We start from the raw sequence: 24,142 nt of genomic DNA, 5'->3' as shown, positions 1-24,142 counted from the left end.
GCTTATGGCTGCAGAGAAAATATTTCTCAGGGCTGTCCTTCAAACACTGAGGTGCATCCCGCCTTGGCCCATGGGAGTCTGTTTCAGGAAAGCACGGAAAAGTTTCTGTGTGCAAGTCTTTCCTTCTGGCCTGTCTTAATTTAGGGAGGCAGGAAGCGGGGTGAGCACCACCGGGGCTCTTGGCAAAGTGCCCAACAGGCCCCTGCCTTCCTCCTTCCTTCCCTCCCTCTGGCCAAGTAGAGCTGATGTCCCACTTCTTTCCATGGGGATCCTAATGCACACCATTAACAATGGTATCCAGCTATTTTCCTTGGGGGGAGGGGGCCATGGCTGCAGCATAGGTTCCTTGGAGTGGGGTCAAAAGAGTGAAGATGGCACTTGCAAGCAATGCACATATGTAAAAAAAAGGTGGGGCTTAAGTGGTGTGGTCACAACTACCCCCTACTCCCTGCAAAGACTTTCTCCACCAATAACCCCAGACTCTAGGCCTTGCCTGAATGAAAACAAAGGAAAAGTCATTTAGCCATCAGAGGAGCTCCTTGCTGAAGCCATAAAAGTAAGACTACCACACCTCCTCCCTCCTTCCCCTGGATGAGTTGACTCAACCCCGCTTTTGAACTGATAGCAGAGGGTGTGTGTGTGTGTGTGTGTGTGTCTACAGCAGGCCCTTGTTTCTTGGCACTTGCAATGCCCGCTTGTGCCACTGCCAGCCTGTTTTCAAAGAGGCAGCTGTACCCCCATCAAGGACACGCATATTAACCAGGAACCAAGGAAATGCTTGGAAAGTCCCTGCAACGAAGGCAATTCCACCTCATTTCTTCTTTGAGCCAGACTCGCAATTTTGTTCAAGTGAACGAATGGATGATGGTTGTGCTTCAACTAGAACATTTTCCTGAGAAAACAAACAATGGAGCTTTTCCTTAATTCCAGACCATGGACTAGGGCGGGATGGGTAGAGGAGGATGACAGTGGCCCTCAGTCCTTGGAGAACCCAACTTCGAGCCAAGCAAGCACTGCTGTGGAGTAGGAGTCAAAGGCGGCCACCGCTTGGCCACCAAGACACCAAAGCTATGAGATTCACACCTCAGGCGCAGCCATTGCTGGCTTACAGACTCACTGGCTCCGATGTGCCACTCAGGGCCCTGCAACAGACCCCTCCTGTGCAGGGAAAGGGGGGGTGGCCCTGGGCTGTGGCCCCCCAAGGGGCCGGTGGGCGGGCGGGATGGCGCGCCCGGGAAAGGGGGCGGGGGCTCCGGGCGCCAGGCCGCCTGGTCTTTCACGGCCGGCTTTTCCCAGGGCTCGACGCCGCCTCCTCCGGCCTTGTAATAACCAGAAAGGCGGGCGGAGATCAAGGCGAGCGGGAGGGCCTTGCGCGCTGCCGTCCAAGCGGCCGGGGGGTCCGGGCAGGAGAGCCGGGGGCGGAGCGGGCGGGAGAGGCGGCGCGCGAGGTCCGGCGATGGGCCGCGCTCCTCCGACCGCGCGGGGGCAGCAGCGGGCGGCGCGGGCGCTCCGGGCGCGCTGGGCTGAGCGGGCGGCGGGCTACAATGTAGCGAGCGGAGGAAGCGGCGCGTCCGGGCCAGCCGACCGGGCCGGGCCGGGCCCCTCCCCATGGGCGCGCAGGTAAGAGCAGCCGCCCCCGCCCGCTCAGGCGGCCTCGTCCTTTGGTGGCGCCGCCACTGGCAGCGGTGGGCACGGAGGGGGCGAGGGCGGCGGCGGCCCCTCCCGTGCCCGCCAGGGCTGCCTTGGGGGTGGGGGTGGGGGGGGGGTTGGCCGCCGTCGGTGCGTCCCAGTGGCTAAGCCGCCGCAAGCACCAAGGAGCGCAGCGAAATGCGGGCGGGCGTCGGGCGCTTTCCCCGGGCATCCCACGGAGCGAAGTCAGCCGCCGTCGCCTGCTTGCGCTGCCTCCGTGGGGTCCGCGAGGGGCCCGTTGTGGGGAGCAAGCGCTGCCTCTGGGCCCTGGTTCGGCTGTAGCGGGGGCAGGCGGACGTATCGGCCGAAAGCCTCCGGCTCTCCCGCTGGTCTCCAGGCCGGGGCTCCGGAAAGACCTGCCGGCCGCTTAGCCTGAGCTGAGTTGCTGCTGGCGGAGTTCAACCGCTGCGCCTTAGAGGGTCGCTTTGGGTTTGCCTTGGTGTGACCTGTGAACCCTTCGGCTTCTCCTTACGGCCAATTACGCCAACAGCCACGGTTCAGAGATCAGCATTTATTCAGGAGCGATTCGGACTTAGCCCCATTATTTTGAATGGTTTTAACTCCCGGGCTCTCCAAGTGTTGATTTTATACCAAATTCAAGAGTTTCAGGAAAACATTGTTCATGGTTAATTCTATTGCACCTTTATGGCATTCTTGGAGCATGCTCTTTAAAAACTCAGGTTCATGCTGAGCTGATGGTGGCTTCCCTGAAAAGTTATTCAGCAGACACTGGGTGGAAACAGCAGGGCCTTTGGTGCTACCACCCCCGGGGGCATGGGGGTGTGTGATAAAAGCTACATCATCATCATCATCATCATCAGGCAGACTTTCAGGGTAAGGATCCACCCAGCTGACAGGCTCAGCAAAGCAGGGATGCTCTGAATGATGTCATTTTAAAACCTCCTTGAGGAAATGAGGCAGAACAAAAGAATCAAACACCAAGAATTGGGAAATGTGGTGGGTTGGAGTTCTTTCTCAGACACCCCTCCCCCCATAGAGAGGGTAATGGGGTGAGCATCACAGGAGCATAGCTCCTCCCCCTCTTTTTCTCTGTCTCTCGTGCTGTTCAGGGACCCCAAGTGAGAGCACCTTCCTGCTGTGTTGACTAGACTCATTTAGTTTCCCTTTTTTGCCTGCCCTCAGCCTGGAGCTCCTTAAATCCGCCTTGGTAGTTGTGCAAGTAACCTCAGAATTCTTTGCCTGGAGGGAGGCTGTGACTTTGCACTGCTAGAGTTCCCAAAGTTGAAGATCACAGGACACTGAAATGGGGGTTCGGAGATTCTGCACCCCAAACTGCCAATAGCTCTGAGCTATAGAAGTGATCCTGATAGATGAGGAGGAGGAGGAGGGAGGATTTGGAGTCCTTGGTACTCTCTGAGCTTGGCTGTTTTCTTGCAAGGTTTCTTTCTGGAATTCTTGCTCGTTCCTAGGACATGACTGGCAGCAACCATGTTGCTCCAGAAAGTGCTCTCAACTATCCGGCCAGGTGTGTTCATGACTCTGCAAAGCACATGGGGGCCATCTGAGCTGGCAGAACCGGCTTTTCTACCTCTCAGGATGTCAACAAGGCTTGAGAGGCTGGGAGGAGCTGCTGGGAAGCTAAAACAGTGAAACACTCCAGTAGCTTTTGGTAGGCTGAGACCCCGGCCCCGGGTGGGGCATGCTCTGATGGTGGCTCAGGCTCTTCCCCCTGGCCTTGGCTCCCAGCAGGTTGGACTGCTATGGAATATGATGAGAAGCTGGCCCGTTTCCGGCAGGGCCACCTCAACCCGTTCGACAAGGCCCCGCTGCAGAATCGGCAGGAGCAGAAGACAGCCGGGGCTGGAGAGGGCTTTCCTCAGAAAGGTGAGCTCTCCCCTTCCTCGCTTTCTCCCTGGGAAGGACTTGGCAGCACTGAATCTAGTCTGGATCCAGGAGGATTTTCCTTCCTTTTCCCTAAAGACTGGGTCAATACCCCTTGGAAACCTGAGGGCAGGATTTCCCTGGCCAAGGGTTCCCCATCAACGTCAGCCTTGGGGGTGGCTCCAAGTCAGTATCCAGCTGCTGGGACAGGAGATCGGCTCTGCCTGAGAATCCCAAAGCTGCCGTGGCAACCTTAACTTCTGAAGCGGAGCCCCAGATGGCTGCTGTCTCGCTTGCTCACAGGGCGAGGCCTTTGCCATGGGCCAAGTAGAGAAATGGGCCCTCCTGCTTTCCAACATGACACCTCTTCCTGCCCTTGAATTGGTTCTGTCCACTGGGACTGGCCTTGGGATGGGGGGTTCCGGTCAGAGGTGGACACCACTGACCAGCTGCTAGTTTTGCCAAGGCTGGAGGGCTTCAGGCTTCAGAAAGAAGGAAGCGGTGACCTTTGACTCTAGCAGACCAGGCACATGGAGCCCAGATGGACAAAGATCGCGGGACACTCCATTCTTCTGTCCTGTCCGAGGCAGAGCTCTCCTGGCAATGCTCTGCGTGTTGAGCAGGCTTCTTTGAAGGCTAGGCTGCTTTTCTCCCCCCCCCCCCCATGTAGACGTGAATCTGGGATTGTCTCTGGAGGAGCCAGTGTTCCCTTGCTCAGAGCGCACCATGGACCTGGGCTTGGCTGAGGACCATTTCTCACGCCCAGTGGTAAGAAGGCAGCCTTTTGGGGTGGGTGGGAGAGGAGATAATGGGAAACATCTGCAGGCCAGGAGCTGTTAGCACAGGTTGGACGCCCCTCCATGGGCGGCGGCTCTTCTCCTGCAGGGCCTGTTCCTGGCCTCGGATGTGGAGCAGCTGCGGCAGGCCATCGAAGACTGGAAGCAGAGGATCCTGGAGTTGCCAGATAACTCCGAGAAGCAGAAGGACGCCGTGGTGCGGCTCATCCACCTGCGGCTGCGGCTCCAGGAGCTGAAGGTGCGAACAGTCCTCAGCTGCAACCAGAGGGTGGGTGGTGGGCTGCGATTGCTCCATCAGAGGTTCCCAAACATCTGGATTCTTGGGAGGCTTTGCAGCACTCCAAGAAGAGGGCAGGGCTTCGTCTCCCCTCTCCTCAGCCAGGATTCTGGGGGTGGGGGAGGGGGCTTTTGGCTCAGAGGGCCAAAGGATTGTAAACCCCTGCCCCCTCCCCCCAGGACCCCAGTGAGGATGAGCCCAACATCCGGGTGATCCTGGAGCATCGCTTCTACAAGGAGAAGAGCAAGGGAGTGAAGCAGACCTGTGACAAGTGCAGCACCGTCATCTGGGGGCTGATCCAGACCTGGTACACCTGCATGGGTGAGCATTCCCCCCACCCCTCGCTGCCTTGCTACGGAGCCTGGTTCTGGCAAGGATGAGCATCAGCCTTCTTCCCACGGGCTGGGCACTGGGCTCGGGTCAGCCTGGCGCTTCCTTCTCCCTCCTCCCAGGCTGCTCCTATCGCTGCCATAGCAAATGCCTGGACCTCATCACCAAGCCATGCGTGCGCTCCAAGGTCAGCCACCAGGCCGAGTACGAACTGAGCATTTGCCCTGAGACGGGCCTGGACAGCCAGGACTACCGCTGTGCCGAGTGCCGGGCACCCATCTCTCTCCGTAAGCAAGGAGGAGGGGGACTGAATCGGAAGGTGCCCGGGTGGAGCTCCTGCTTCGCTCGCCAGGAGGCCTTGATTCAATCCAGGCTCTTCTGAAGCAAAAGGCTCAGGAAGGGCCGTTTCCAGCCATTTGGGTCTTGCCAGCAGATGTCACTTCTGGGCTCCCCTCTCTTGCTCCAGCTATCTGGAGGGCACTATCTGGGGTGGGGGTGGAGACCCCATAATAAGGTGGCTCTTTATTGTCCCAGTGACTGGGACCTGCCCAGCCTAGCAAGGACTCCCTGCCTCCCGGTTCCCCTGACTTCCGCTCTTTCTGCCACAGGTGGGATCGCAGGTGAGGCTCGGCAGTGTGACTACACAGGCCTCTATTACTGCAGCAGCTGCCACTGGAATGACCAAGCTGTCATCCCCGCCAGGGTCATCCACAACTGGGACTTTGAGCCCCGCAAGGTAAGCAGAGCTTGGGGTGGATGACGTTTCCCCCACCCAGAGGAGATGAGGAGAGCAGCCGCTTTAGGAAGGATCAAAGAGCTGAAGTTGCGGAGCCCTTCCACACAGCCTGCTGTTGGGCATGAAATGTGCCCGTGTCATGGCTGTGGGCCAGGAGAACTGGTGGTGCCCTTCAGTTGTGTTGAGCCACAATTCCCATCATCCCCTGACATGATAGCCAGCTGAGGCCATATGTCCAGACCAAACTGGAGGGCAGCTGGTTGGAGAAAACGAGCTGCCTAGACTCTGGGCAGAAGCTTTGTAGAGCAGGTGACAAGCAGGGACCCCCTTCCTGGGTGGAGAGCCTGTGCCTTGCACTTGGGTGAAATGCAAATGTGCCTTGCTAGTCTTCCTTGGACTGGGGGCTTTCCGTCCGCCTCACTATGTGAGTGAGGACCCTTTCTATGGGGACCCATTATCCAGGGGAGGCAGAGAGGAAGTGCCCTGCCCAGATCGCATCCCACAGAGCTCTCCATTCATCCAGGAGTGGGGCAGATGGATCCCCTCTGATGCCCTGCGGGGCTACTTAGTCGCAGACCTTCCCTGCAGTGCGGGGCTACCGTCTGCTTCAGGAGGCCAATGCGATTTTCAGGTCTCTCGGTGTAGCATGCGCTACTTGGTGCTAATGGTGTCCCGACCAGTCCTCAAATTGCGGGAGACCAACCCTCTTCTCTTCAATTACGTTGAGGAGCTGGTGGAGATCCGGGTGAGTATTTGAAGGGCTGGAAGTGGGCCTAAAACGCCTCCGTGGATTCTAAAGCATCGTCTCCTGAGCTGCGGTTCCCACCTGGCACCACAGTGTGGGTTGAGCAACCACTTCTCGATCGGCTCTTCCCCTTCAGAAACTGCGTCAGGACATCCTGCTCATGAAGCCGTACTTCATCACCTGCAAGGAGGCCATGGAAGCTCGGCTGCTGCTCCAGGTCAGAGAAAGCAGCTGTCCAACCGGGGGCCATGGACCTCTTCAAAGCATGGGGCAGGCGGGCAGTTGGATTGGGGTTTTTACTTTTCTAGGTGGAAGAGGGCGTGAAAAGACCATCTGGCCAAGGCTGAGAACTCCCTTCCCGTTCTCAGCCTTCACTCTCCTCCCCACCTCTTCGCTTGCCCCCCACCCACCCCCAGGCAGGCAGACTAAAGTCTTGTGCCTCCCTCCAGCTCCAGGATCGCCAGCACTTTGTGGAGAATGACGAGATGTACTCCCTGCAAGACCTGATGGATATCAATGCCGGGCGGCTCAGCTGCTCCCTGACGGAGATCCACACGCTCTTTGCCAAGCACATCAAATTGGACTGTGAGGTAAGGCTGGCTGGGCGGGAAAGAGCAGCCCAGCAGAGGCTTTGGTAGAGAGGTGCAAGGAGGCCCTTAGAGGCCTTGTCCTCGCTGCCAGTTGCTGCAAGGGTGGAGTAAAAATAAAAATAAGCCTGTGTAGAAAGAAAGGAAGATGATCTTGGTGGAAACGTGCAGAGCTGTTGCCTAGCAAAAGGCTCCAAAACATGTTTTTAAGTCTAGAACTAAAAAGTAACATCAAGAAGAGGCTCAAGTGAAGCCTCCCAGATTCAGCGGCGCATAAAAAGAGGAGGTGCATCACAATCACACTTGCAAGATTCTGGCCTTGCTGATTTTTGCTTTTCAAGAAACACTCTAAAAATATCTCTGTCATGTTGAGCTCTACCATTTTCTTCCATTAATTTTCCTTTTCTCTAGAATATTTTGTATTGGAAAATTCTCCTCTTCCCCCCCCCCCTTTCTAGGTCTGTCTATATGAGGGTTGCAGGTATTTGGCAGCACAGGGTTGGTAGTCATGTGAAGGGCACATCCAAGGAGGGGCTTGGATTGGCACTATAACTCACCAGCTTCCCCTCTTCCTTCTCACAGCGGTGCCAAGCAAAGGGCTTTGTGTGTGAGCTCTGCAAGGAGGGAGATGTGCTCTTCCCCTTTGACAGCCACACCTCAATGTGCACAGACTGTTCGGCTGTCTTCCACAGGTGAGTGCAACCACCTCCGCCTGCCTCCTCTAGTGCTAAACAATAGACGGCCTGTGGAAGTCAGCTGGCTGGTGGCTCCTCCAGAAGAAGGAAGCAAACAGGCCCTTTGTCTTTCCTCTCCCAGGGACTGCTTCTACGACAACTCCACAACATGCCCCAAATGCGCTCGACTCAGTCTCAGAAAAGAGTCGTTGCTCAGGGAGCACAATATGGAGCTGCAAGCCTAAGTGTCACTTCTCTGAAATGGAGGGGATCATAGCAGAATCACAGAGTTCCCAGCTTACCTGTGACTTGTCCTTCTTGAAGGAGAGCAGCTCAGACTGGTGAGGAAAGAACCCTGCCAGAGGAGGGTGAGGTGGGAATGCCATGCCCAAGCTGGAGAAGGATGCTGCCCCTCTGCCTCTGGACAGATGTCAAGATTCTCCTTGAATTTCCGAGTCTGAGGGAGTTTAGTCCTGGCTGCAACTGGCAGAGGTGGAAAAGTGGCTGCCAGAGGAGTTTATGGAAAATGGTGGCCACCTCCCCTCAGTAACTGGGTAATATCATCCCTGCTTGGCTGGCACAGACTCCAGCTGTTCTGGCTTCCTTACAGACCATGATAGTTCAGCGAAGACAATGGCTGCAGCTGGGCAGGCTGTAGAAATGGTGGCATTTGGAAAGTTGTTCCTTTGACCTGGAGGCATTTGTCTTGGAGATGGAGAGACTTGGTTTTCCTTCCCCATCCTCTTAGCCCAAAATGATGGCAATTGCCAGGACTGGATGTATCATAGAATAGTCTCTGCCAGCCATGAAGAGACTCTGGGATTCTTTATACCACAGTAATTTATCACAAGCACTAAAATCACTTTAAATAAAGCTAAGCATAAATATTGAAGTCTGATGTGGCTGTTTTCGAAGTTGTTTCTCTTCTCTCCAAAAAGATTTTTATATTTCATCCTCTAAAAGCGGTTAACTGAAAAAAATCCAGTTTTGGGTACAGTTCCAACTCTTGTGCCTTCTGACAGCCAGAAGGGAGGATGTGGGGGTGGCGGCATCTTCCATTCAAGTCTCCTGGCCTAAATGAAGCCTTGGTTGTAAGCCTTCTCACTGCGTCATTTACTCTTTCAACAAAGTCATGGGTGATGGCCATCATGACTTGAGGCACCTCGTCCCTTGCATAAATTTGGATCATTTGGGGTTGTGACATTGACATGTTATATAGGAAGACAAGAACATCCTGATTGAGGCCTGCATTTGGCCCACCAGGTTTTGAAGACATTCCTGGAGGTACTTGGGGAGGTTATCTATCCTAGTTCAGAAGAAAGAGGAAATTTGTAGACACTTGGTCCATGATGTCTCCTGAAAAAAAAAGGGGTCTTGGAGACAATATTTATATTCCACTAAAAAGAAGGGCCGAGGCACAAGTTTGTCTTGATTTTGCCCCTCCAACCCCTCCCCCGCCTCCAATCAAACAGCCCCTGGAAAACAATGAAGCCTGTGATCCTCTTTCGTCCTCTCAGCAGCTTGGAGAATCCAGGGAAAGGGGAGCCTAGTTTGGTGGAGGGCAGCTGCTCCCTGAAGGGATGGCTCCTAACTCCCGTTAACGGCCGGCTAGCCAGTTAAAAGCTGACGCTCACGAAGGGCGCCAGGTTGGAGCAGCTCCAGCGTGGGAGGCGGAACCGAAGGCCACGTGCTCGGCTGCCCGCCGGGCTGCTTTTCCGGTGACACGGAGGCGCTTGTCTTCTGGAAAGGGCTGCTCCGGCGCCTGCGCAGTTCGTGCCATCGCGCAGGAGGACCAGCCGCAGCCCGGAGGGTGGCGGAGGCTCTCGGCTGGCAGTGTCGGGCGGGGGGGGGGGGGAGGACGCGCAGGGCCCTTTGGAGGCCAAAAGGGCCAGAGCGGATCGGTCGGTGGGATCAGAAGCGAGAGGGCGGGCGAGGCGCGGCCAGATTTGGGGAGAGGCTCCCCTGAACCTCTGCAGGGCCCCCGTCAAGGCCCCCCTGAACCCGAAGCCCCCCCCCCGGGTGAGGAAAAGCCGCGGTTGCTGCTTCTGCCCTGGGAATTCCGGCCTCCGCCTCGCTTTCCACCCGCCTTCCGCCCCCCCCCCGAGGATCCCCTCTGAACCAGGCGGAGGGGGAGGGGAGCAGGAGCCCCCCCGCCCCTCGTGTGATCCCTTGCTTTCCTTTTTGCGGGTCCCGCAGGGGAGGCTTCTCTGCAGGAGAGGCTGCATCCTTTCCAGGCGGCAGGCTTTGCTTTAAGCCAAACTCCTACAGGTAGTAGTCGGGATGTCAGGCCGAATTCTGCTCCCAACTTGACAAGGCCAGCCGGAAGATTGCCCCAATGTATAGCTCGCAATGGCAGAGCTCCCCCCACCCTCTCTGATGCAGAGGTGGTATTTTAGGCCAAATGGGGGCAGCTTGTCCCCTGCCTTTTCCTGTACTGCTGCTGCTGCCTTATCATACATACACACACCCATCTCCAAGCTGCAGAAGGGAAGGTCCTCCCCCCCCCCCGCCCCCACGTCTCTGGGAGTTTTCCCAGAGGTCCGCCTGGAAAACACAGGGATCCCCCAACCCTGAAGCTTTCTGCCTGTAATGCCTGGGTGGGTTCTTAAGTGAAGTAAAAGAAGCTGCCTTAAACCAAGATCATTTTCCTTACTTGCATGGCTCTGTCTACCTTAGAAGGTAGCAGAGGTCACCTTGATCAGTAGCAGAAAATGCTTCCCTGCTACGGGTTTCTTTCCCAGGGTATGCACTGATCCACTGCCTGAAAAGAATCAGGAGGAGCAAAAACCCTACAGAGACCATTTGAAACAACTTTAATCACCAGAACATCAGAGGTAGCAGAGGGGCACTATACAAGTATGGACAGAATTTAATCCAAAGATTAGGGGGGGATAGGAACACAGAGCATGGAAGGAACTCAACGAAGACAGAGGTTCCAAATATCGAAGACACCAGACTGGTTGGGTGGAGATTGTTGAGATCCCAGGAGGACCTTGCTTTGCAAAAAGCAGGAATTGGCTACCCTTGTGAAGATCTTGGGTTCCTCCTGGGAGTTTAGCCAGTGTTTCCTTGATGCTGGGACACAAGAAAGTGCTCCTTGGTGTTTAGAATGCAAATACATACCCCTTTCCTTGTGCATTTGGGCTTGCTTCCTTGGTGCCCTAATCATCAGGCCAACATCAAATGTCTGTCTTTCATGGTGTGGTTGTACATAATCAGGAGAGGCTAGCCGTATCATCTTGTAAGGGGTTCGCTCCATTGCTGCACAAGTGGATGACACTGTCTAGTTGAGGAAAAGCCAACAATCGGTACTCAAATGTTATCTGTGCTTGACCCCAACATGCAGCCTGGAATGTTGAGAAGACTGGGGTGCCCATCCCCAGTGCAGCATATGGCCAAGATTCAGCAGAGCCTGCAAGGCCAATGGGGGCTGTTGTGCTGCTCCTTGAGGGAGGAGGTGGCCGCTCCACACTTCGGCCCTCACAGGGCACCCTCTGGGTCTGGGCCATGGGGCTTCGAGGGCTGGTGATTGGACCTTGGCCCAAAGGGCCTACTTGGCCATCCCTTTGCAGATCAGCCTATCTCTCCAGCAGCTGTGCCCGACCCAGAGGCAAGAAAGCAAGCAGGGAATGGGGGCTTGGGATCTCCTGTTGCCCCTCACAAAAGGACCAGCTAAGCCCTTTTGTGCCAGGGGGATCCCTGCCTGCATGCCTCTCCAGGAGCCCACATAAATTTTTTTCCAGGGGTGGCTTCTCCCCACCCCTCACGTGGTGTTCACATTGAAAAAGTTTGCTTCAGTCCCTCTGTGTGACCCTAAAGGAAATGGAGAGCTGAAGGCCACTCTTGCTGTCAACCAGGGGAAATTTTACTTTTCTGGTTTGGAAACCCTCCCCCACACCCACCAAGTCTGAGCCTAGGATTTTGCCTCCATGTTGGGTATAACAGAGATGGCCCAGGAGCCAGATGGGTCTCTCCAAGCCCAAGTAACCCTGAACTTGAAGGTCTCATCCGCAGAGCCTCTCCCCTTGCTTGGCCCTGGAGAGCAGCTGTACCAAGGAAAAGCAAAGGGAAGCATTGCAGGCATCTTGGCTGGCCACACAGGATGGCTGTTGGCTGGCAGCTTAGAATGGCCGCCTGTCCCTTGTGGCGTCGAGAAGAGAAGGAAACCAGCCTGTCTCTGCTGCTTTACTCGGGGCTCATTCTCCTGGGCCGGTTGCTGCTGAAGAAGAGACCATGGACTGTCTGAATGAACAAGGACTGGTCCAACAGTCCAGGGAAGGTTGGGAGGGGACGGCAGAGCAGTGGTGTCCACCAGCCAGGCCCCTTGCTAGTGGTCCCGAGAACAGCTACCTCCTCCTAACGCAGAGCTCCCTGGCAGGTGGGGTTTAATAGCAGCCAAGATCAGATTGTATGGTGTTTTCTTGGTTGAAGTAAATGACTTGAGTTGGCAATGCAAACTCTTGTCCTGTCCTGAGTCAAGCAGGCAAAAGGCCCAGGCGTATCCAGAGGGTGGGGAGAGGTGCTGTCCTCGGAGCCTGCCCCTCTAGTGCCACCCCGGCCCGTGTCCCTCTCTTCTTACAGAGGACATGGGAGTTGTTGTGGGGACATGGGGAAGGTCAGGAAGAACTCCGAATTGGTGAACTCTGAAATAATGAATGCCTTGGAGGTTCAGTGACTGAAGGGAGAAGGCCAACTCGTGTGGGAGCCTTGCTGGCTGGCTCTCCTCCAGTTCCATGGGGGCCCTCCGGATAGGGGAGATATTTGAGCTTTTGTCCATGGGGGAAGCTCTCTGCTGTCCACCACTCACTCTTCATCTGGTCTGGTCACAGGTGTGGGTTCTGGAAGCACCGGGGATCCTGTTTCACGCCCATTGCTTCACCTTGCTTGGCTTAGCTCTCTCCAGCACCAGGGAGGTTGGTGAGCCACCGCAACAGCAGCGTGTGCCTTGCCAGCCACGCCACGCCACACCCTGGCCGGCTTCCTCTCGAGAAAAGCTTTTTCTGCTGAGGAAGGCACACTGCTATGACATGGGTGGGCATCGGCTCCAGGGGGATATCCCCGAGCCTGCCTGAAGTTGGGCCAGCTGCATTGGTGCTGTGCACTTTGCGCATAGCGGTGGAGTGCTGGGCAAGAGTTAAGGCCATTGGAAACGATGTGTGCTTAGAGCAGAGAAAGTTCCAGAATTCACACTGTTTCAGTGCCCCAGAAATGGTGCTGTGTTTGCCCCTCTGTTCCTTTGGTATAATGGGTAGCTTGTCTTGGCAGAGGAGCTTCCTGGCTCAGCCCAGCAGCAATCAAGGCACGTGGCTGAAGAGGAGGCTGCCCCTCCTTCAGGCTTCGGCAGCTCTTGCCACCAGCCCCCCTCCAAATAAGGTTGGGAGAGCACCCCTCGCTCAGTCTACCTTCTCCAACCGAAAAGAGCCCTGGAAGGTTCAAAGTGCCTGCAGGAAATGGGCAGTCCAGCAGGGGGAAGGGGGCCTGCTGGGGCCTGAAAGGAGATTGGCAAATTAAATGAGGGGGAAGGGGGGCTCTTGGCACGAGGCGCAGTTTGCAAACGTCCCGGCTGCGGCTGCGTAGGAGGGATGACTGTGCAAGAGTGAAGGCTGGCACCCAGGCGGGGCTCCTGCCCTCCCCCTATTTACTCCTCCTTTGGCTTTTCCACAGCCAGGAAAGGGTCTGCTTGGAGCTCAGGATCGCTGAGATGTTTCTTCTCACGCCCCGGTTCAGCTTTTGTCCTTGTCCAGGAGGGGGAGCGGAGGTAGCCGGCTCTGGGGGTTGAGTGGGGATGCAGTCCTGTGCAGGAATAGGAGAGGGAGGGGGTCCCCTTTAGCAACCCCCAAGCACAAGCAAGGAAGCCTTGGTGCCAGCAGTGTCTCAGCTGTCACTCACAGCAGAGGAGGTGCTTGGCACTGAATGCCCCACAATCAGTCAAAATACACACATGCAATTTTGGGAGGGGCCACTTACCAGCAGGGGGCTCTCGGGCTGCATTTTCCTCATCCGAATCTGCAAAGACTTCGGCCAGCTCTTGGTCAGACATGTCTGTCAGTTCCGTGAGGTCCAGCAGGTCAAAATGCACCTCGAGAGATGAAACGCTGCTCAGGGGTTCTGAGAAGAGACGGGGAGGGTGGGAGCTCAAGATCTTTCTCTCGAGCCTCATGAAGCCCCCCCCCAGGGCTAGCCCTGTACTTACGCCGGCGCTCAGCCACCTGCAACAACCCTGAGGTGGGCATTGGGGTCCCTCCTTCCTCCTCAGCCAGAGAGCTGCGGGGCTCTTCTACCAGCCCATGCATGGAGAAGGTGATGGGGGTCTGCCCCTCCAGTTTGGGGGCTTCCTGGGTCAGTTCTGCAATGACAAAAAGGGCATTGGGACAGAGAGGCCCAGCCTGCTCAGCCTCACTGTTGCCTCCACCAAGGAAGGATGAATTTTCAGTCATGGTCTCTTGCCTGTCTAGGGGGACCCACCTGGAGGGAGGCTCCTAGCGCCACTCTTGGGGGGGGGTTAAGCTCCTCCCCCGGCCTCATCAGGGTCTTCCTGATGGGGGTGTGGATTGCAGAGGGGCTGCCCACCCACTCTTCTGTTGGGAGATTCCTGCCTGCTTTGCCCCAGAGCTCACCTATTTCCTGACTGCTGGCAGTGTGTGCAGTCACACCCACACACACCCACTGCAGAGAAAGCCCTCCAGACGGGCATGTGCAGAGCTGATGAGCAACAGCTGTTGGGTACCAGGAACCTAAGACTCCACTCTGGCACCCAGCCTTGCGCCGGCAGAGACAAAAGGCTGGCTTCTTTTGGAGCAGGTGGCAAGAGGACAAAGGCTGATCTGTCCTGGGGAGGGAGAGGCAAATGGGGCCGCAGAGCTGGCTGTGTGCCAGGTATTCCTAAGTTACCCTCTGGCGGGGTGGGGCTCTGTCTCCTGGAGGTGTCCTGGAAGCGCTGCCACAAGCTGATGCATGGGGGGAGGGGGGCTCTCTCAGCAGCTGCCTTGCTGACGATGCCTTCCTGCCATTGAATTTCCAGCAGTGCCTGCTCCAGTGAGCCATGGGGGGGTGGGTAGGGGAGGGTCTCTTTGCAAAGGGAAGAAACTTAGCCAGGGGGCGTGGTTCATTCATCTCAGAGAAGGCACTTCAGGCCATGCATTGGTCCTGCTCTGGCTGCATTCTGTAAGGAATGCATTGCAAGCCTGACTCTCCTCGGGCACCCTCTTCCCTGACGGAATGGCATCTGGATCACCCTTGTGTCTGCCAGGAGGTCTTTTCCATGGCTGTTGCCAGTTAGCAGAGAAGGGGAGGTGCAACAGCAAGGGGGAAGTTTAAACTCTGCAAGCAGAAAATGGGTGACAGGAGTAGAATGTGATTGCCTGCACAAGCCTGTGCACCAAGCAAAATTTCTGACCCACAGCTTGCTCCTCAGCAGGCCCCCAAGACTGCTCCTTGCTCGGATGTCCCATTAGCTTGTCTGCAGAAGCCTGAGAGTGTTCCAAAAAGTGGCCGAATCTCATGTTCCCCAAAAGGTCTGGGGGACCCTTGGCAAGCAGATTCATTTGAGGGCAGCAGCACCCTGCAAGGGGAGGTCAGCCAAGAGGACTGATGCCTGGCACAAGCCACAAGAGCAGAAAAGAAGCCAATAGGTGGGGCGGCTTTGGGTTTCCTCTCCAGCCCTCCTGCAGCTGAGAACAAGAACTGAATCCTGGCACCTGAAGGGGCCCTGATCACAGGAGGCCGGGCTGGACACCTGCAGGAACAAATTCAGGGGAAGAAATTAAATATGGAACCTGAGTGGAGCCACAAGCCATGGCCAAAACCTCCGTACCAGTTCTCACCTTTTATAGCAGCATAGGAGACTTCCAGCTGTTGCAACCCAAAACCCGATTTGGTCCTAGACCCAGCAGGGGTGCTGGCAAGGCACAGGATGCTGCTCCGGACTCCTGGGGAATACCCCAGTTTTATATATGGGGAGGGGAGGGAGGGGGAGCCAGGCCGAAGGGAGAAAAACAGCATTCAGCGCTCAAAGCCGTGAATTATTCATGGCCAGGTTTTTAACAAGCCGAGTGTGGGGAAATCGCAAAGGAGGCGTGAATATAACAGGATACTTCCGGCTCTCGGTTGGCTTAGACCAGCATGACCGGCTTGCAGAGAGAGTTGAACTTGGGAGCATCTCCCTTTTGGAAGGGGCTCTTCGTCTGGCCTTTCTGCTTGCAGGGCTGAGAGCCTGTCGTCCACTTGGCTGCTCCTGGGAAGACCCCAGATGGTCTCAGAGGTCACCCAGAAGCCCCTTTCAAGCAAGGCCTGTCTGCCCCTTCCCATAAGCCATGTGTCCACCTCCATGGAAAGGAGCCCTGGGGCAGCCCCGCAGCTCTGCAAGGGCAGCCTGACTTGAGCAACAGCTTGATGTCGGGGGTGGTGGTGGTGGCCCTTTCAGCAGGAGCCCTGAGATGTTGCTGGCCTGAGGGCCCTCGTAAATGCCCTCCTTCCCCAGGGCTGCCTCTCCGCTCATCCGCCTCCAGCATTTGGTCAGACACATTCAGACAGGAGCATATGGCTGCCTCCCTCCCTCCCACCCACCCGCCACCAGTCTGCCACGCTGGTGTGGCTCTTCCTCTTCTGCAGCAGGACTGATTTCATGCACAGGAAGGCTGCACCTGCAGAGGGCTGGGGCCAGGGCACCCCCCGAAAGTTGGGGAATCTCCCTCTGGTAAGCCCACATTCTGCTTCACTCTTCCAGCAGGCACCACACCCATCTCTTGGGTGCTCTGGGGACAACATGCTGCCTTTGGGGAGGGATAGAGCTGCGCTCAGGGGTCCTGTGGGGCAGAGGAGGCAGCTCAAGCCCTGCCACCTCCAGCAGGCCAAGCCCCCTTCTTTGCCAATCCCAGGAGAGAGTGCTGGGTCTGCATTTCAACCAGCCTCCTAATGGGTCACAGCTCTCCACACTTGGTCCGAATGGTTCTGCTAAAGGACTGGACTGCCGGATTCCTCCTTGTGGATTCCTGTCGTTTTCCATTCTGAATCTCTGGCTGTGGCTTTTCTCTAATTCTGCTGACCCATTTTCACACTTGCCTGGTTCCCTTTTCTAGCCAGAGTGTCTCTGCCTTGAGCAAGCAGTGAAGCCTGCAGGAAGGGGTCCTTCCCACCCTGAAGGAGCAAGCCTCTGCTCCCAGGGGCCACTTCTTACTGGGATGGCTGGAAAGAGACTGAGCCAATGTTCTTTGATCTCGCTTGTTTCTTATGGCGGGTGGGAAATGTACAGCATGGAAAGCAGGAAGGTCAGCTGTGTGGCCTGGAGAAGCAGCAGCTGAAACCGGGCAAGACTGGAGCCTCCGAAGGGATGCAGCGAAGCCCTTTCTCAGCCTTGCTTCCTTTCAGCCCTCTCGGGTCCCCTTTACGCTTCCACCTGCCTCCAGCAGCCCCCGCCCTCGCCCCCTCCCGAGACGCAGAGCAGGCTGCTCCTTTCACTCGGCCCCGGCGGTGGCTGCTGCCTTCCCTCCTCCTCCTCCTCCTCCACTGGGCTCCCACCCTCCCCACCTTGCTCTGATCCAGCAGCCGCCCTGCAGTCGAAAGGAGCTCGGAAGAGTCGGGCGCACCGCTCTCACCGCCACCACCAGGACCGCTGCTGACTCACGTTACAGGATCCGAGCCCAGCCTGACTCGCGGCTGCAGGTTGGCACAGCGAGGGAAGAGGGGGTCGGGCCCGGCAGTTCCCGCTGAGGTCCAGATCACCCACTCTGAATCTGCCAAACTGGCAGCCCTTTCCCACAACCATAAAGGTGCCCGGGAGGGAACATTTGGCCCGCCGGACCAAAATTCTGGGGAGGGAACTTGCACATTATTGAACCAATGCAGAAACTCCAGGAGCTCTTCCACCCCGTCAAGTCACTCCCTGTCCCCGTGGAATATGGAAGTTCCCAGGATGGTTAAAAAGAAGGCCCCGCCTGGATCGGGGCACCCGGACATTCAGCTCAGAAACCGAGGCTGCAACCCACCCAAAGCCGCGGCAGCTTTGATGAGCGGTAGCCGGCACCGACCCCCAAAGGCACGCTTCCTTCCTCGCGCACGTTCACACGTGCTTCTTAGCCACAGGAGTCCGAGAGCATTCCAGTCACACCCCACTGCGTGCTCCGGGCATCCTCACCGGAGCCCGCGGCTTGCCTTGCCTGCCGTCCCTCGAGCAACTCGCTTCCCTTTTGGCTTAAACGGGGCCGCGAGCTTCGCCGCGTTCCCAGCGCCTAAAGACTAAAGAGCGACGGGAGGTGGCGGGGGGGCCTTATTTGCCGGAGCCCCCTTAGCTCTTTGGAGCCGCTTAGCTTTCACCCTCCAGCCCTGCAAGCGGAAAAGTGGGAAGAGGCGGCCGAAGTTGACAGGCGGCGCTTCGGCTCCCTTCTTCCCGGAGAGCAAAAGGCCTCTTGGCCGGCCAACGGGCAGCCCCCCAAGCGCCCGGCGCATCCCTCGCCGCAGTGTCGGGCCGCCCCGCCGGGCCTCCCCATCTCGCAGCCCCTTCGAGCAGCAGCTGCTCGTCCGCGCCGCCAGCCGCCTCCAGGAGCGCCTCGCCTTCCGAGCCACTCACCCGGGGGGGCGGCCCCTCCTGGCGTCTCCATCCGTCCCGGCTGCACCAGGTGCCCGCTGCGCCGCTGCCGCCTCCCTCCGCGCCGCCGCGACCACTGCAGCAGCAGCAGCGGCCGCCCGAGCGCACATCGCCGGCGGGGAGGAGCGGGCCGGCGCGGGGGAGGGCGCAGGGCGGGGGGGCCGCCGCCGCCGCAGTCGAGCCCGGGGGACGCAGGGAGCCGTCGAGCGGCGCAGGGCAAGGGGAGGAGGCGCCGGGCGGGGCCAGGCAGGAGCTGAGCGGGCGCCTCCCGCGGCCTCTGAGCACAAGCCCAGGATGCCGGCTGCCTGCGGGCGGAGGGGCGGGATGCGGCGAAAGGCCCGGAGCCGAGAGCCGGTTCTGGAGGGCGAGCCTGGCCGAGCCTGGCGCCCGCCGGCCCCTCCGTGTGCGGACCCGCCGGCTGCTCTGGGAGGCTTCGCCCGGCGACCCCCCGGGACTGACGGCAGGCTCCGGAGACAAACGGCCGAGCCCGCCTGGAAGCAAGCGGGGCACCCGAGGCTTGGCCGTTCCCGCCGCCGGGCCGCTCGGGGGAGCCGCTCAAGGCGCGAATCTCGCACGGGCAGTGCAGACCGGGAGGCGCTCTGGACATGGGCAGGAGCGCCCTCTTCTGGTTAAGCGCGGGGGAGCCTCCTGCCTGGGGCCTCTGGGCGCCCATCTCGGCCGTCGCCGCCCCCCCCACCTCCCAGCCCGCGAGCGACGGAGGCCCCGCCCCGTTGCCAGGGCGGTCGTCAGGGGCGGCTGCGCGGCCCGCCCTTCTCGCGAGATTTGGACGCCGGTTGCCTGGAGACGCGGCGGCCGAGCGTCTCCGTCCCGCGGCATCATGGTGAGGCTGCCTCCGCCGGCGGGGCGCCTCGGGCGGGGACTCCGGCGGCGCTGGGCCCGCCCGCCCGCTGGCTGCGCCGGGATGCCTGGGCGCGGGGCTCCGGGCGGGGCGGGCAGGGGGACCCACCGCGGCTCTCCTCGCTCCTCCCCCAGGCGCCCAAGAAGAAGGCCGAGAAGAAAGGCGGCGGCGGCGGCGGCGGCGGCGGCAAGAAGGGCAAAGGCGCCAAAGGGCCGGCGGTGGTGGACGCGCTGCCCCCCGACGGCATGTCCAAGGAGCAGGTGGGGCGCCCTGCGGGGCGGGGCGGGGCGGGGCGGGGGTCTCCACGCGGGGGGGGGGCTGCTGGGCTGAGCCTGCGGGGCCTCTTGCAGCTGGAGGAGCACATGGGCCGCATCCGGGAGGAGCTGGACCGCGAGCGCGAGGAGCGCAACTACTTCCAGCTGGAGCGCGATAAGATCCACACTTTCTGGGAAATCACCCGGAGGCAGCTGGACGAGAAGAAGGCCGAGCTGCGCAACAAGGACCGGGAGATGGAGGAGGCCGAGGAGCGGCACCAAGTGGAGATCAAGGTAGGGGTCCGTCCCGTCCCCCCATCCCCTCCCCAACCTGGGCAGGCGGCCTTCGGGGGTCCTCCCGCCCTTCCCCTGAATGCTGCCCGCTGCTCGTGACAGGTGTACAAGCAAAAGGTGAAGCACTTGCTCTACGAGCACCAGAACAACCTGACGGAGCTGAAGGCCGAGGGCACCGTGGCCATGAAGCTGGCGCAGAAGGACCACCGGTCTCAGGAGACGGAGCTGCGCAAAGACATGCGCACCCTGAAGGTGGAGCTGAAGGAGCAGGAGCTGGCCAACGAGATGGTGGTGAAGAACCTTCGCCTGGTGAGTCCTTTGCCGAGAGGGGCTCCCCTCCCTGGCCCCCTCCGGAGCAAGCCAGCCTTGCCTCTGCAGCCGCCTGCGTTTGCCAGACCTGTCACTAAGCAGCGTTGCCATCTTAACAGAAACAGCAAGAAGACCTGACACATCTTCGAAATGACTTTGAAAGACAAGTGAAAGGTCAGTCTGGGGACTGGGCACAGCTCAGTAGCCACGGCTTCATTTCTCAGGCAGACCTAGAAGTGTGTAAGTGCTGCTTTATGGCGGGCAGCCTGAACGATTGCAACTGTATAGTCAAACTTTTTCCTGCGTCTCCAAAGTCGGAGGGCCTGGGCCATCAGCCGCATCAATCTGCAAAGGACTGGCGTTCCATAAAGTTACAGAGACAGCATGCTGCTTTATGGGGTGTGAGATTGTCCAGTACCTTTGTGGGATCTTCAGGCCTTGGGAACACCTGCCCTGTTTCCTCTAGAGCCATCAGCTAAGGATAGAAACGTAGGCAGGCTGGAGAGTGGAGCATTCAGCCGAGCCTGCTTGGTGCTGCTTCTGCAGAGATTGAGGCCAAGTATGAGAAAAAGATGCGGGTGCTGCGTGATGAGCTTGACCTGCGCAGGAAAACGGAAATCCACGAGATTGAGGAGAGGAAAAACGGTCAGATCAACACACTGATGAAGAATCACGAGAAGGCCTTCAGCGACATCAAGAACTATTACAACGATGTCACCCTCAACAACTTGGCACTGATCAATACCCTCAAGGTAAACCAAGAGCAGCCTTCTCTGCTGGCATCAATAGAGCCGCTGGACCCCTATGTGGGCATGGCTTGGCTGATCTGACTAGAGCAGTGATGGCTAATCTTTTTGCCATCGCATGCCAAAAGTGAGGGGAGTGGGGGGGTCACGTGCGTGTGTGCCCACACCCATAATTTTATGTGCCCCACCCCCCCACGTATGCGCGTGCGACCCCCTCCCACGCCCCCCCCCCACGGTTTTGGCAAGTGATGGCACAATGGGCCAGGTAGACCAATTTTTGTCTCTCCCCAGGCTCCAGAGCCTTCTAGGAGCCTGGGGAGGGCAAAAATGGCCTCCCCCCACTGGAGGCCCTCTGGAGGCCGAAAATAGCCTGTTTGCCGACTGATGGGCCCAGAAGGCTTACAAATCAGCACACTGGAGCTGAGCTTGCGTGCCCACCGATATGGCTCCACGCATGCCATAGGTTTGCCATCACGGGACTAGAGCATTCACACCGTCCCTAGTGGGCCAGCCCCTGCTGTAATTGGAAGCTTTGCATTCCTTTATTAGCACGGGGCAGGTGATTATGTGGAGCTGTTTTTAGAGGTCTATTGACTCGGGTATCAGTTGTGTGAAAAATAATACAGTAAAATCCACAGTAGGGTTCCATTAGGAAATGGACCAAAGAACACACAAGAGCTTTGTGTTGTCCTATCATCCTGCCACGGCTTGGCCTTTTATAAGTTCATGTGGGATCGGAATGGAGAAGGAAGCATTGGAGGGGAAGTGGCGACTGCTGGGCTTGAAGGTCTGAGATGCTCCCCCCTCCTTCAATTCCCTGGAACACAGGAGCAGATGGAGGAGATGAAGAAGAAAGAGGATCACTTGGAGAAGGAAATGGCAGAAGTGTTGTTGCAGAACAAGAGGTTGGCGGAGCCGCTGCAGCGAGCCCGGGATGAGGTCTCTGAGCTGCAGCGGAAGCTGGCTCACTACGAGAAAGACAAGGCCATCTTGGCAGTAAGCGGCAGGGCCCTTGGGATTGGGACAGGCATTCGAGCAGCTCGTAGGGCAGTGGATGGCTGAGGTGACCTAATGCCAGCGCCTAGAGCTACTGTGGCCCTCTTCAAAGTGGTGCGAAAGTGTCATAGGGAGAAAAAAGTGAAGGGTGGGCGCTTTCTCCTCGTGCTGCCGCTTTTCTGCAGACCACCTGAATGGAGCTCCTGGGCTATGAACAGTTGATAGACCCCTTGAGGTCTTCAGTGGCATGGGGCAGGTTCAGCAGAGGTTGCTATTCCCGGAATGAAAGTTGAGGGGTGTAAAAGAACCTTGGAGACCCCTTTCACGTTCTTACCCTCCTTTTGTGTGTTCTGCCCCACAAGTGTTCTTCATTCCCACAACCCACAAAGGTCTCGCAGCTCTTCTGAGCCCCCTTTCCCCCCCACCCCAGAGTATTCGGGCCCGGCTGAAAGTCTCTGAGAAAGACCTGAAGGATCTTCAGTGGGAGCATGAAGTGCTGCAGCAAAGATTCGGCAAGGTGAGGGCTGAGGGCCAGTCTCTGCTTGGTGGTTGATCCTGGCCTGGGCAGATGGGAGGGAGCGAAAAGCCAGCCTGCTTCTGTAAATAACCACAGGAACTCTCCCCCACTGTGTGCTGGCACACTTGACATAGACTGAAAACTGCTTGGAGGTGGGTCACCCTCTGCGTTAATCTTCACGCTCGGCCTTTAGATGCTGAAGACGTTTTCTGCCTGCAGAGAGGGCTCTGCTCCCGAGCAGTTCTTTCTTTGCTGATATTTCCCTACCCGTCTTCTATCTGGGTGCTGGGCATCCTTAACAATAGCCACACAACCTGATGCTGGAAATCGCTTAATGCTCTCTGCTGTTGACGTTAGAGGGATGTTGCCTTGCTGACTTGTCTCCACAGGTTCAGGATGAGCGTGATGACCTGTACCAGAAGTTCACCAAAGCCATTAACGAGGTACAGCAGAAAACTGGCTTCAAGAATCTGCTGCTAGAGCGGAAGCTGATTGGCCTCGCCAGCCTCCTGGAGAAGAAGGAAGTGCAGCTGAATGAGGTGTTGGCTGCCTCCAATCTCGATCCAAGCGCTCTCACGGTGGTCACCCACAAGCTGGAGGTACGGGACCCTCCTCCCTGTCCCTACTCTGCTGGCCAATTTCTGGTCTGGCCAGAGTGTGGAGATCGGGATCTCAGCAACCTGACCCGTTTGGTGAGCAGCTTAGGCATTCCAGGCACCGTTGGCGCCAGTAACGGGAGATGCATCCCGGCAGACCTGCCCCTCCTTCCAGCAGCTGCTCTTGCTGTCAAGCGCTCTGCATTCTTGTGCTCAGCTGCCGCTCGTGCAGGAGGCACCTCCGCTGCCCGGGCTGGACCCGGCACTCAGCCCATCAGACATGCTCTGGGTTGCAGAGTTTTCATTCCGTTTCTTAGGGGCCAATCAGCCTCACTGTGGCTTCCAAAGCAGAGGGAACAAGATGGGGGAAGGGCGCAAGAAGGAAAGGTTAGGGACCCACCCTGGCCAGCAGGACCAACACAGCTGTTTTGCAGCGGGGCCTTGAATGTGCTTGTAACAGGCCTGTGTTTTTCCTTCGCAGGATGTGCTGGATTCCAAAAACAATGCTATCAAAGACCTCCAGTACGAGCTGGCCAGGGTCTGCAAGGTAAGAGCTGCGAGTGAGAGGAGCCTCGCTGGGGGAGGCCAGGTGCAGGTCAGCTGGGACACCTGCTCCAGCACCAGAGCCGTGGGGCATTCAGAGATCCTTTGCTGGGGAAGCCGCTTCTGCTTGTAGCATCATGGAGCCCTGCGGTATTTGGAGTGCTACTGGAGTCCCCTCTAGACCTGTTGGACTGCAGCCTTTCCAGATGTTTCACTCCTGGGGAGGACAGCTGCCCATGCTTGCGGAGCTGCCTCCTGGAGAAGCCTGGCAGAATGCCCCCTCAGCCCAGGCCTGCAGTTGTCCTAGGCAACAGGGAGAGAGAGCGGGCGCTGCCTTGCCTGTGCAAGGCAGGCTCCAGAAGGGAGACCTGAACTGTCCCTCGGGGGGGGGGGAGGGTATTCCTTTTCGGTCCCCTCTTTGCCCTCACAGCCCACCTCTCCCCTCCCTCGCAGGCACACAACGATTTGCTGCAAACCTATGAGGCGAAGCTGATCTCCTTTGGGATCCCCTTGGACAATCTGGGCTTCAAACCCCTCGAGACCTCCCTGCTGGGACACGCCCTCGGCCAGGGCCCTGCAGGATTTGTCTCGACCCCCACATAGCAGAGCTGGGAAATCCTCCTCAGAAGACGAGCCAAGCCAAGGCTCCTGCGGCTTTTGGGGGTCAGTGGAGGAAGCGGCCCACCCAAAAAAGAGACTGGGCTCTCCTGCATGCCTTTTGTATTAAAGTCTTAAGGGCCCTTTTTGTACATGGCTCACGTGCAGGAAT

The 24,142-nt window shown here is 57.9% G+C and overlaps 3 protein-coding genes across 9 annotated transcripts; 2 read left to right on the top strand and 1 right to left on the bottom strand.

Moving 5' to 3' along the window:
- The first annotated feature begins 1,438 nt into the window (after positions 1-1,438).
- On the top strand, positions 1,439-8,569 carry DEF8 (differentially expressed in FDCP 8 homolog). 6 transcript variants are annotated; one of them, XR_015729655.1, is made up of 13 exons: positions 1,439-1,620; positions 3,400-3,534; positions 4,202-4,299; positions 4,417-4,566; positions 4,785-4,926; positions 5,058-5,222; positions 5,544-5,671; positions 6,303-6,416; positions 6,553-6,633; positions 6,866-7,006; positions 7,586-7,695; positions 7,820-8,018; positions 8,288-8,569. XR_015729655.1 is itself a non-coding variant. In XM_087877330.1 (13 exons), the coding sequence occupies exons 3-13, from the start codon at positions 3,411-3,413 to the stop codon at positions 7,920-7,922; spliced, it is 1,356 nt and encodes a 451-aa protein (XP_087733456.1). In that variant the 5' UTR covers positions 1,482-1,620; positions 2,370-2,523; positions 3,400-3,410; the 3' UTR covers positions 7,923-8,569. The 6 variants fall into 6 exon arrangements, 4 of the variants coding, with proteins under 4 accessions (XP_034282567.1, XP_034282565.1, XP_087733456.1 ...); XM_087877330.1 differs by adding an exon at positions 2,370-2,523 and having other exon boundaries at positions 1,482-1,620; positions 7,820-8,569; XM_087877331.1 differs by adding an exon at positions 2,370-2,523 and having other exon boundaries at positions 1,501-1,620; positions 3,397-3,534; positions 7,820-8,569.
- A 1,904-nt stretch (positions 8,570-10,473) lies between these two features.
- Positions 10,474-18,932, bottom strand: DBNDD1 (dysbindin domain containing 1). Its single transcript, XM_034426678.3, has 4 exons — positions 18,242-18,932; positions 13,871-14,023; positions 13,645-13,785; positions 10,474-13,470 (listed from the first exon to the last, which is right to left on the bottom strand). The coding sequence occupies exons 1-4, from the start codon at positions 18,930-18,932 to the stop codon at positions 13,316-13,318; spliced, it is 1,140 nt and encodes a 379-aa protein (XP_034282569.2). The 3' UTR covers positions 10,474-13,315.
- DRC4 (dynein regulatory complex subunit 4) lies at positions 18,485-24,127 on the top strand. 2 transcript variants are annotated; one of them, XM_087877328.1, is made up of 11 exons: positions 18,485-19,100; positions 19,253-19,378; positions 19,469-19,666; positions 19,769-19,975; positions 20,095-20,149; positions 20,522-20,727; positions 21,550-21,717; positions 22,148-22,234; positions 22,624-22,833; positions 23,312-23,377; positions 23,827-24,127. In XM_087877328.1, the coding sequence occupies exons 1-11, from the start codon at positions 19,098-19,100 to the stop codon at positions 23,974-23,976; spliced, it is 1,476 nt and encodes a 491-aa protein (XP_087733454.1). In that variant the 5' UTR covers positions 18,485-19,097; the 3' UTR covers positions 23,977-24,127. The 2 variants fall into 2 exon arrangements, with proteins under 2 accessions (XP_087733454.1, XP_087733455.1); XM_087877329.1 differs by having other exon boundaries at positions 18,965-19,100; positions 20,442-20,727.
- The last annotated feature ends 15 nt before the right edge of the window (positions 24,128-24,142 follow it).

This window comes from Pantherophis guttatus, chromosome 11, assembly GCF_059756535.1.
Source record: "Pantherophis guttatus breed Tessera chromosome 11, ASM5975653v1, whole genome shotgun sequence".
Classification (NCBI taxonomy): Eukaryota; Metazoa; Chordata; class Lepidosauria; order Squamata; family Colubridae; genus Pantherophis; species Pantherophis guttatus.
Note: the sequence above shows the minus strand (reverse complement) of the source record. Positions and strands in the feature narration are given on the sequence as shown.

Bases quoted from the DNA above. Each gene is read 5' to 3' on its own strand.
- DEF8 (XM_034426676.2), top strand. From the start codon at position 3,411: ATGGAATATGATGAGAAGCTGGCCCGTTTCCGGCAGGGCCACCTCAAC. The intron at 5,223-5,543 runs GTAAGCAAGGAG...TTTCTGCCACAG, and splicing joins CCGGGCACCCATCTCTCTCC to GTGGGATCGCAGGTGAGGCT. The intron at 7,696-7,819 runs GTGAGTGCAACC...TTCCTCTCCCAG, and splicing joins TGTTCGGCTGTCTTCCACAG to GGACTGCTTCTACGACAACT.
- DBNDD1 (XM_034426678.3), bottom strand. From the start codon at position 18,932: ATGGGCGCCCAGAGGCCCCAGGCAGGAGGCTCCCCCGCGCTTAACCAG. The intron at 14,024-18,241 runs GTGAGTGGCTCG...TTGTCATTGCAG, and splicing joins AGGAGGGGCCGCCCCCCCGG to AACTGACCCAGGAAGCCCCC. The intron at 13,471-13,644 runs GTAAGTGGCCCC...ATTCCTGCACAG, and splicing joins AGCCCGAGAGCCCCCTGCTG to GACTGCATCCCCACTCAACC.
- DRC4 (XM_087877328.1), top strand. The intron at 22,834-23,311 runs GTACGGGACCCT...TTTCCTTCGCAG, and splicing joins TGGTCACCCACAAGCTGGAG to GATGTGCTGGATTCCAAAAA. The intron at 23,378-23,826 runs GTAAGAGCTGCG...CCTCCCTCGCAG, and splicing joins AGCTGGCCAGGGTCTGCAAG to GCACACAACGATTTGCTGCA.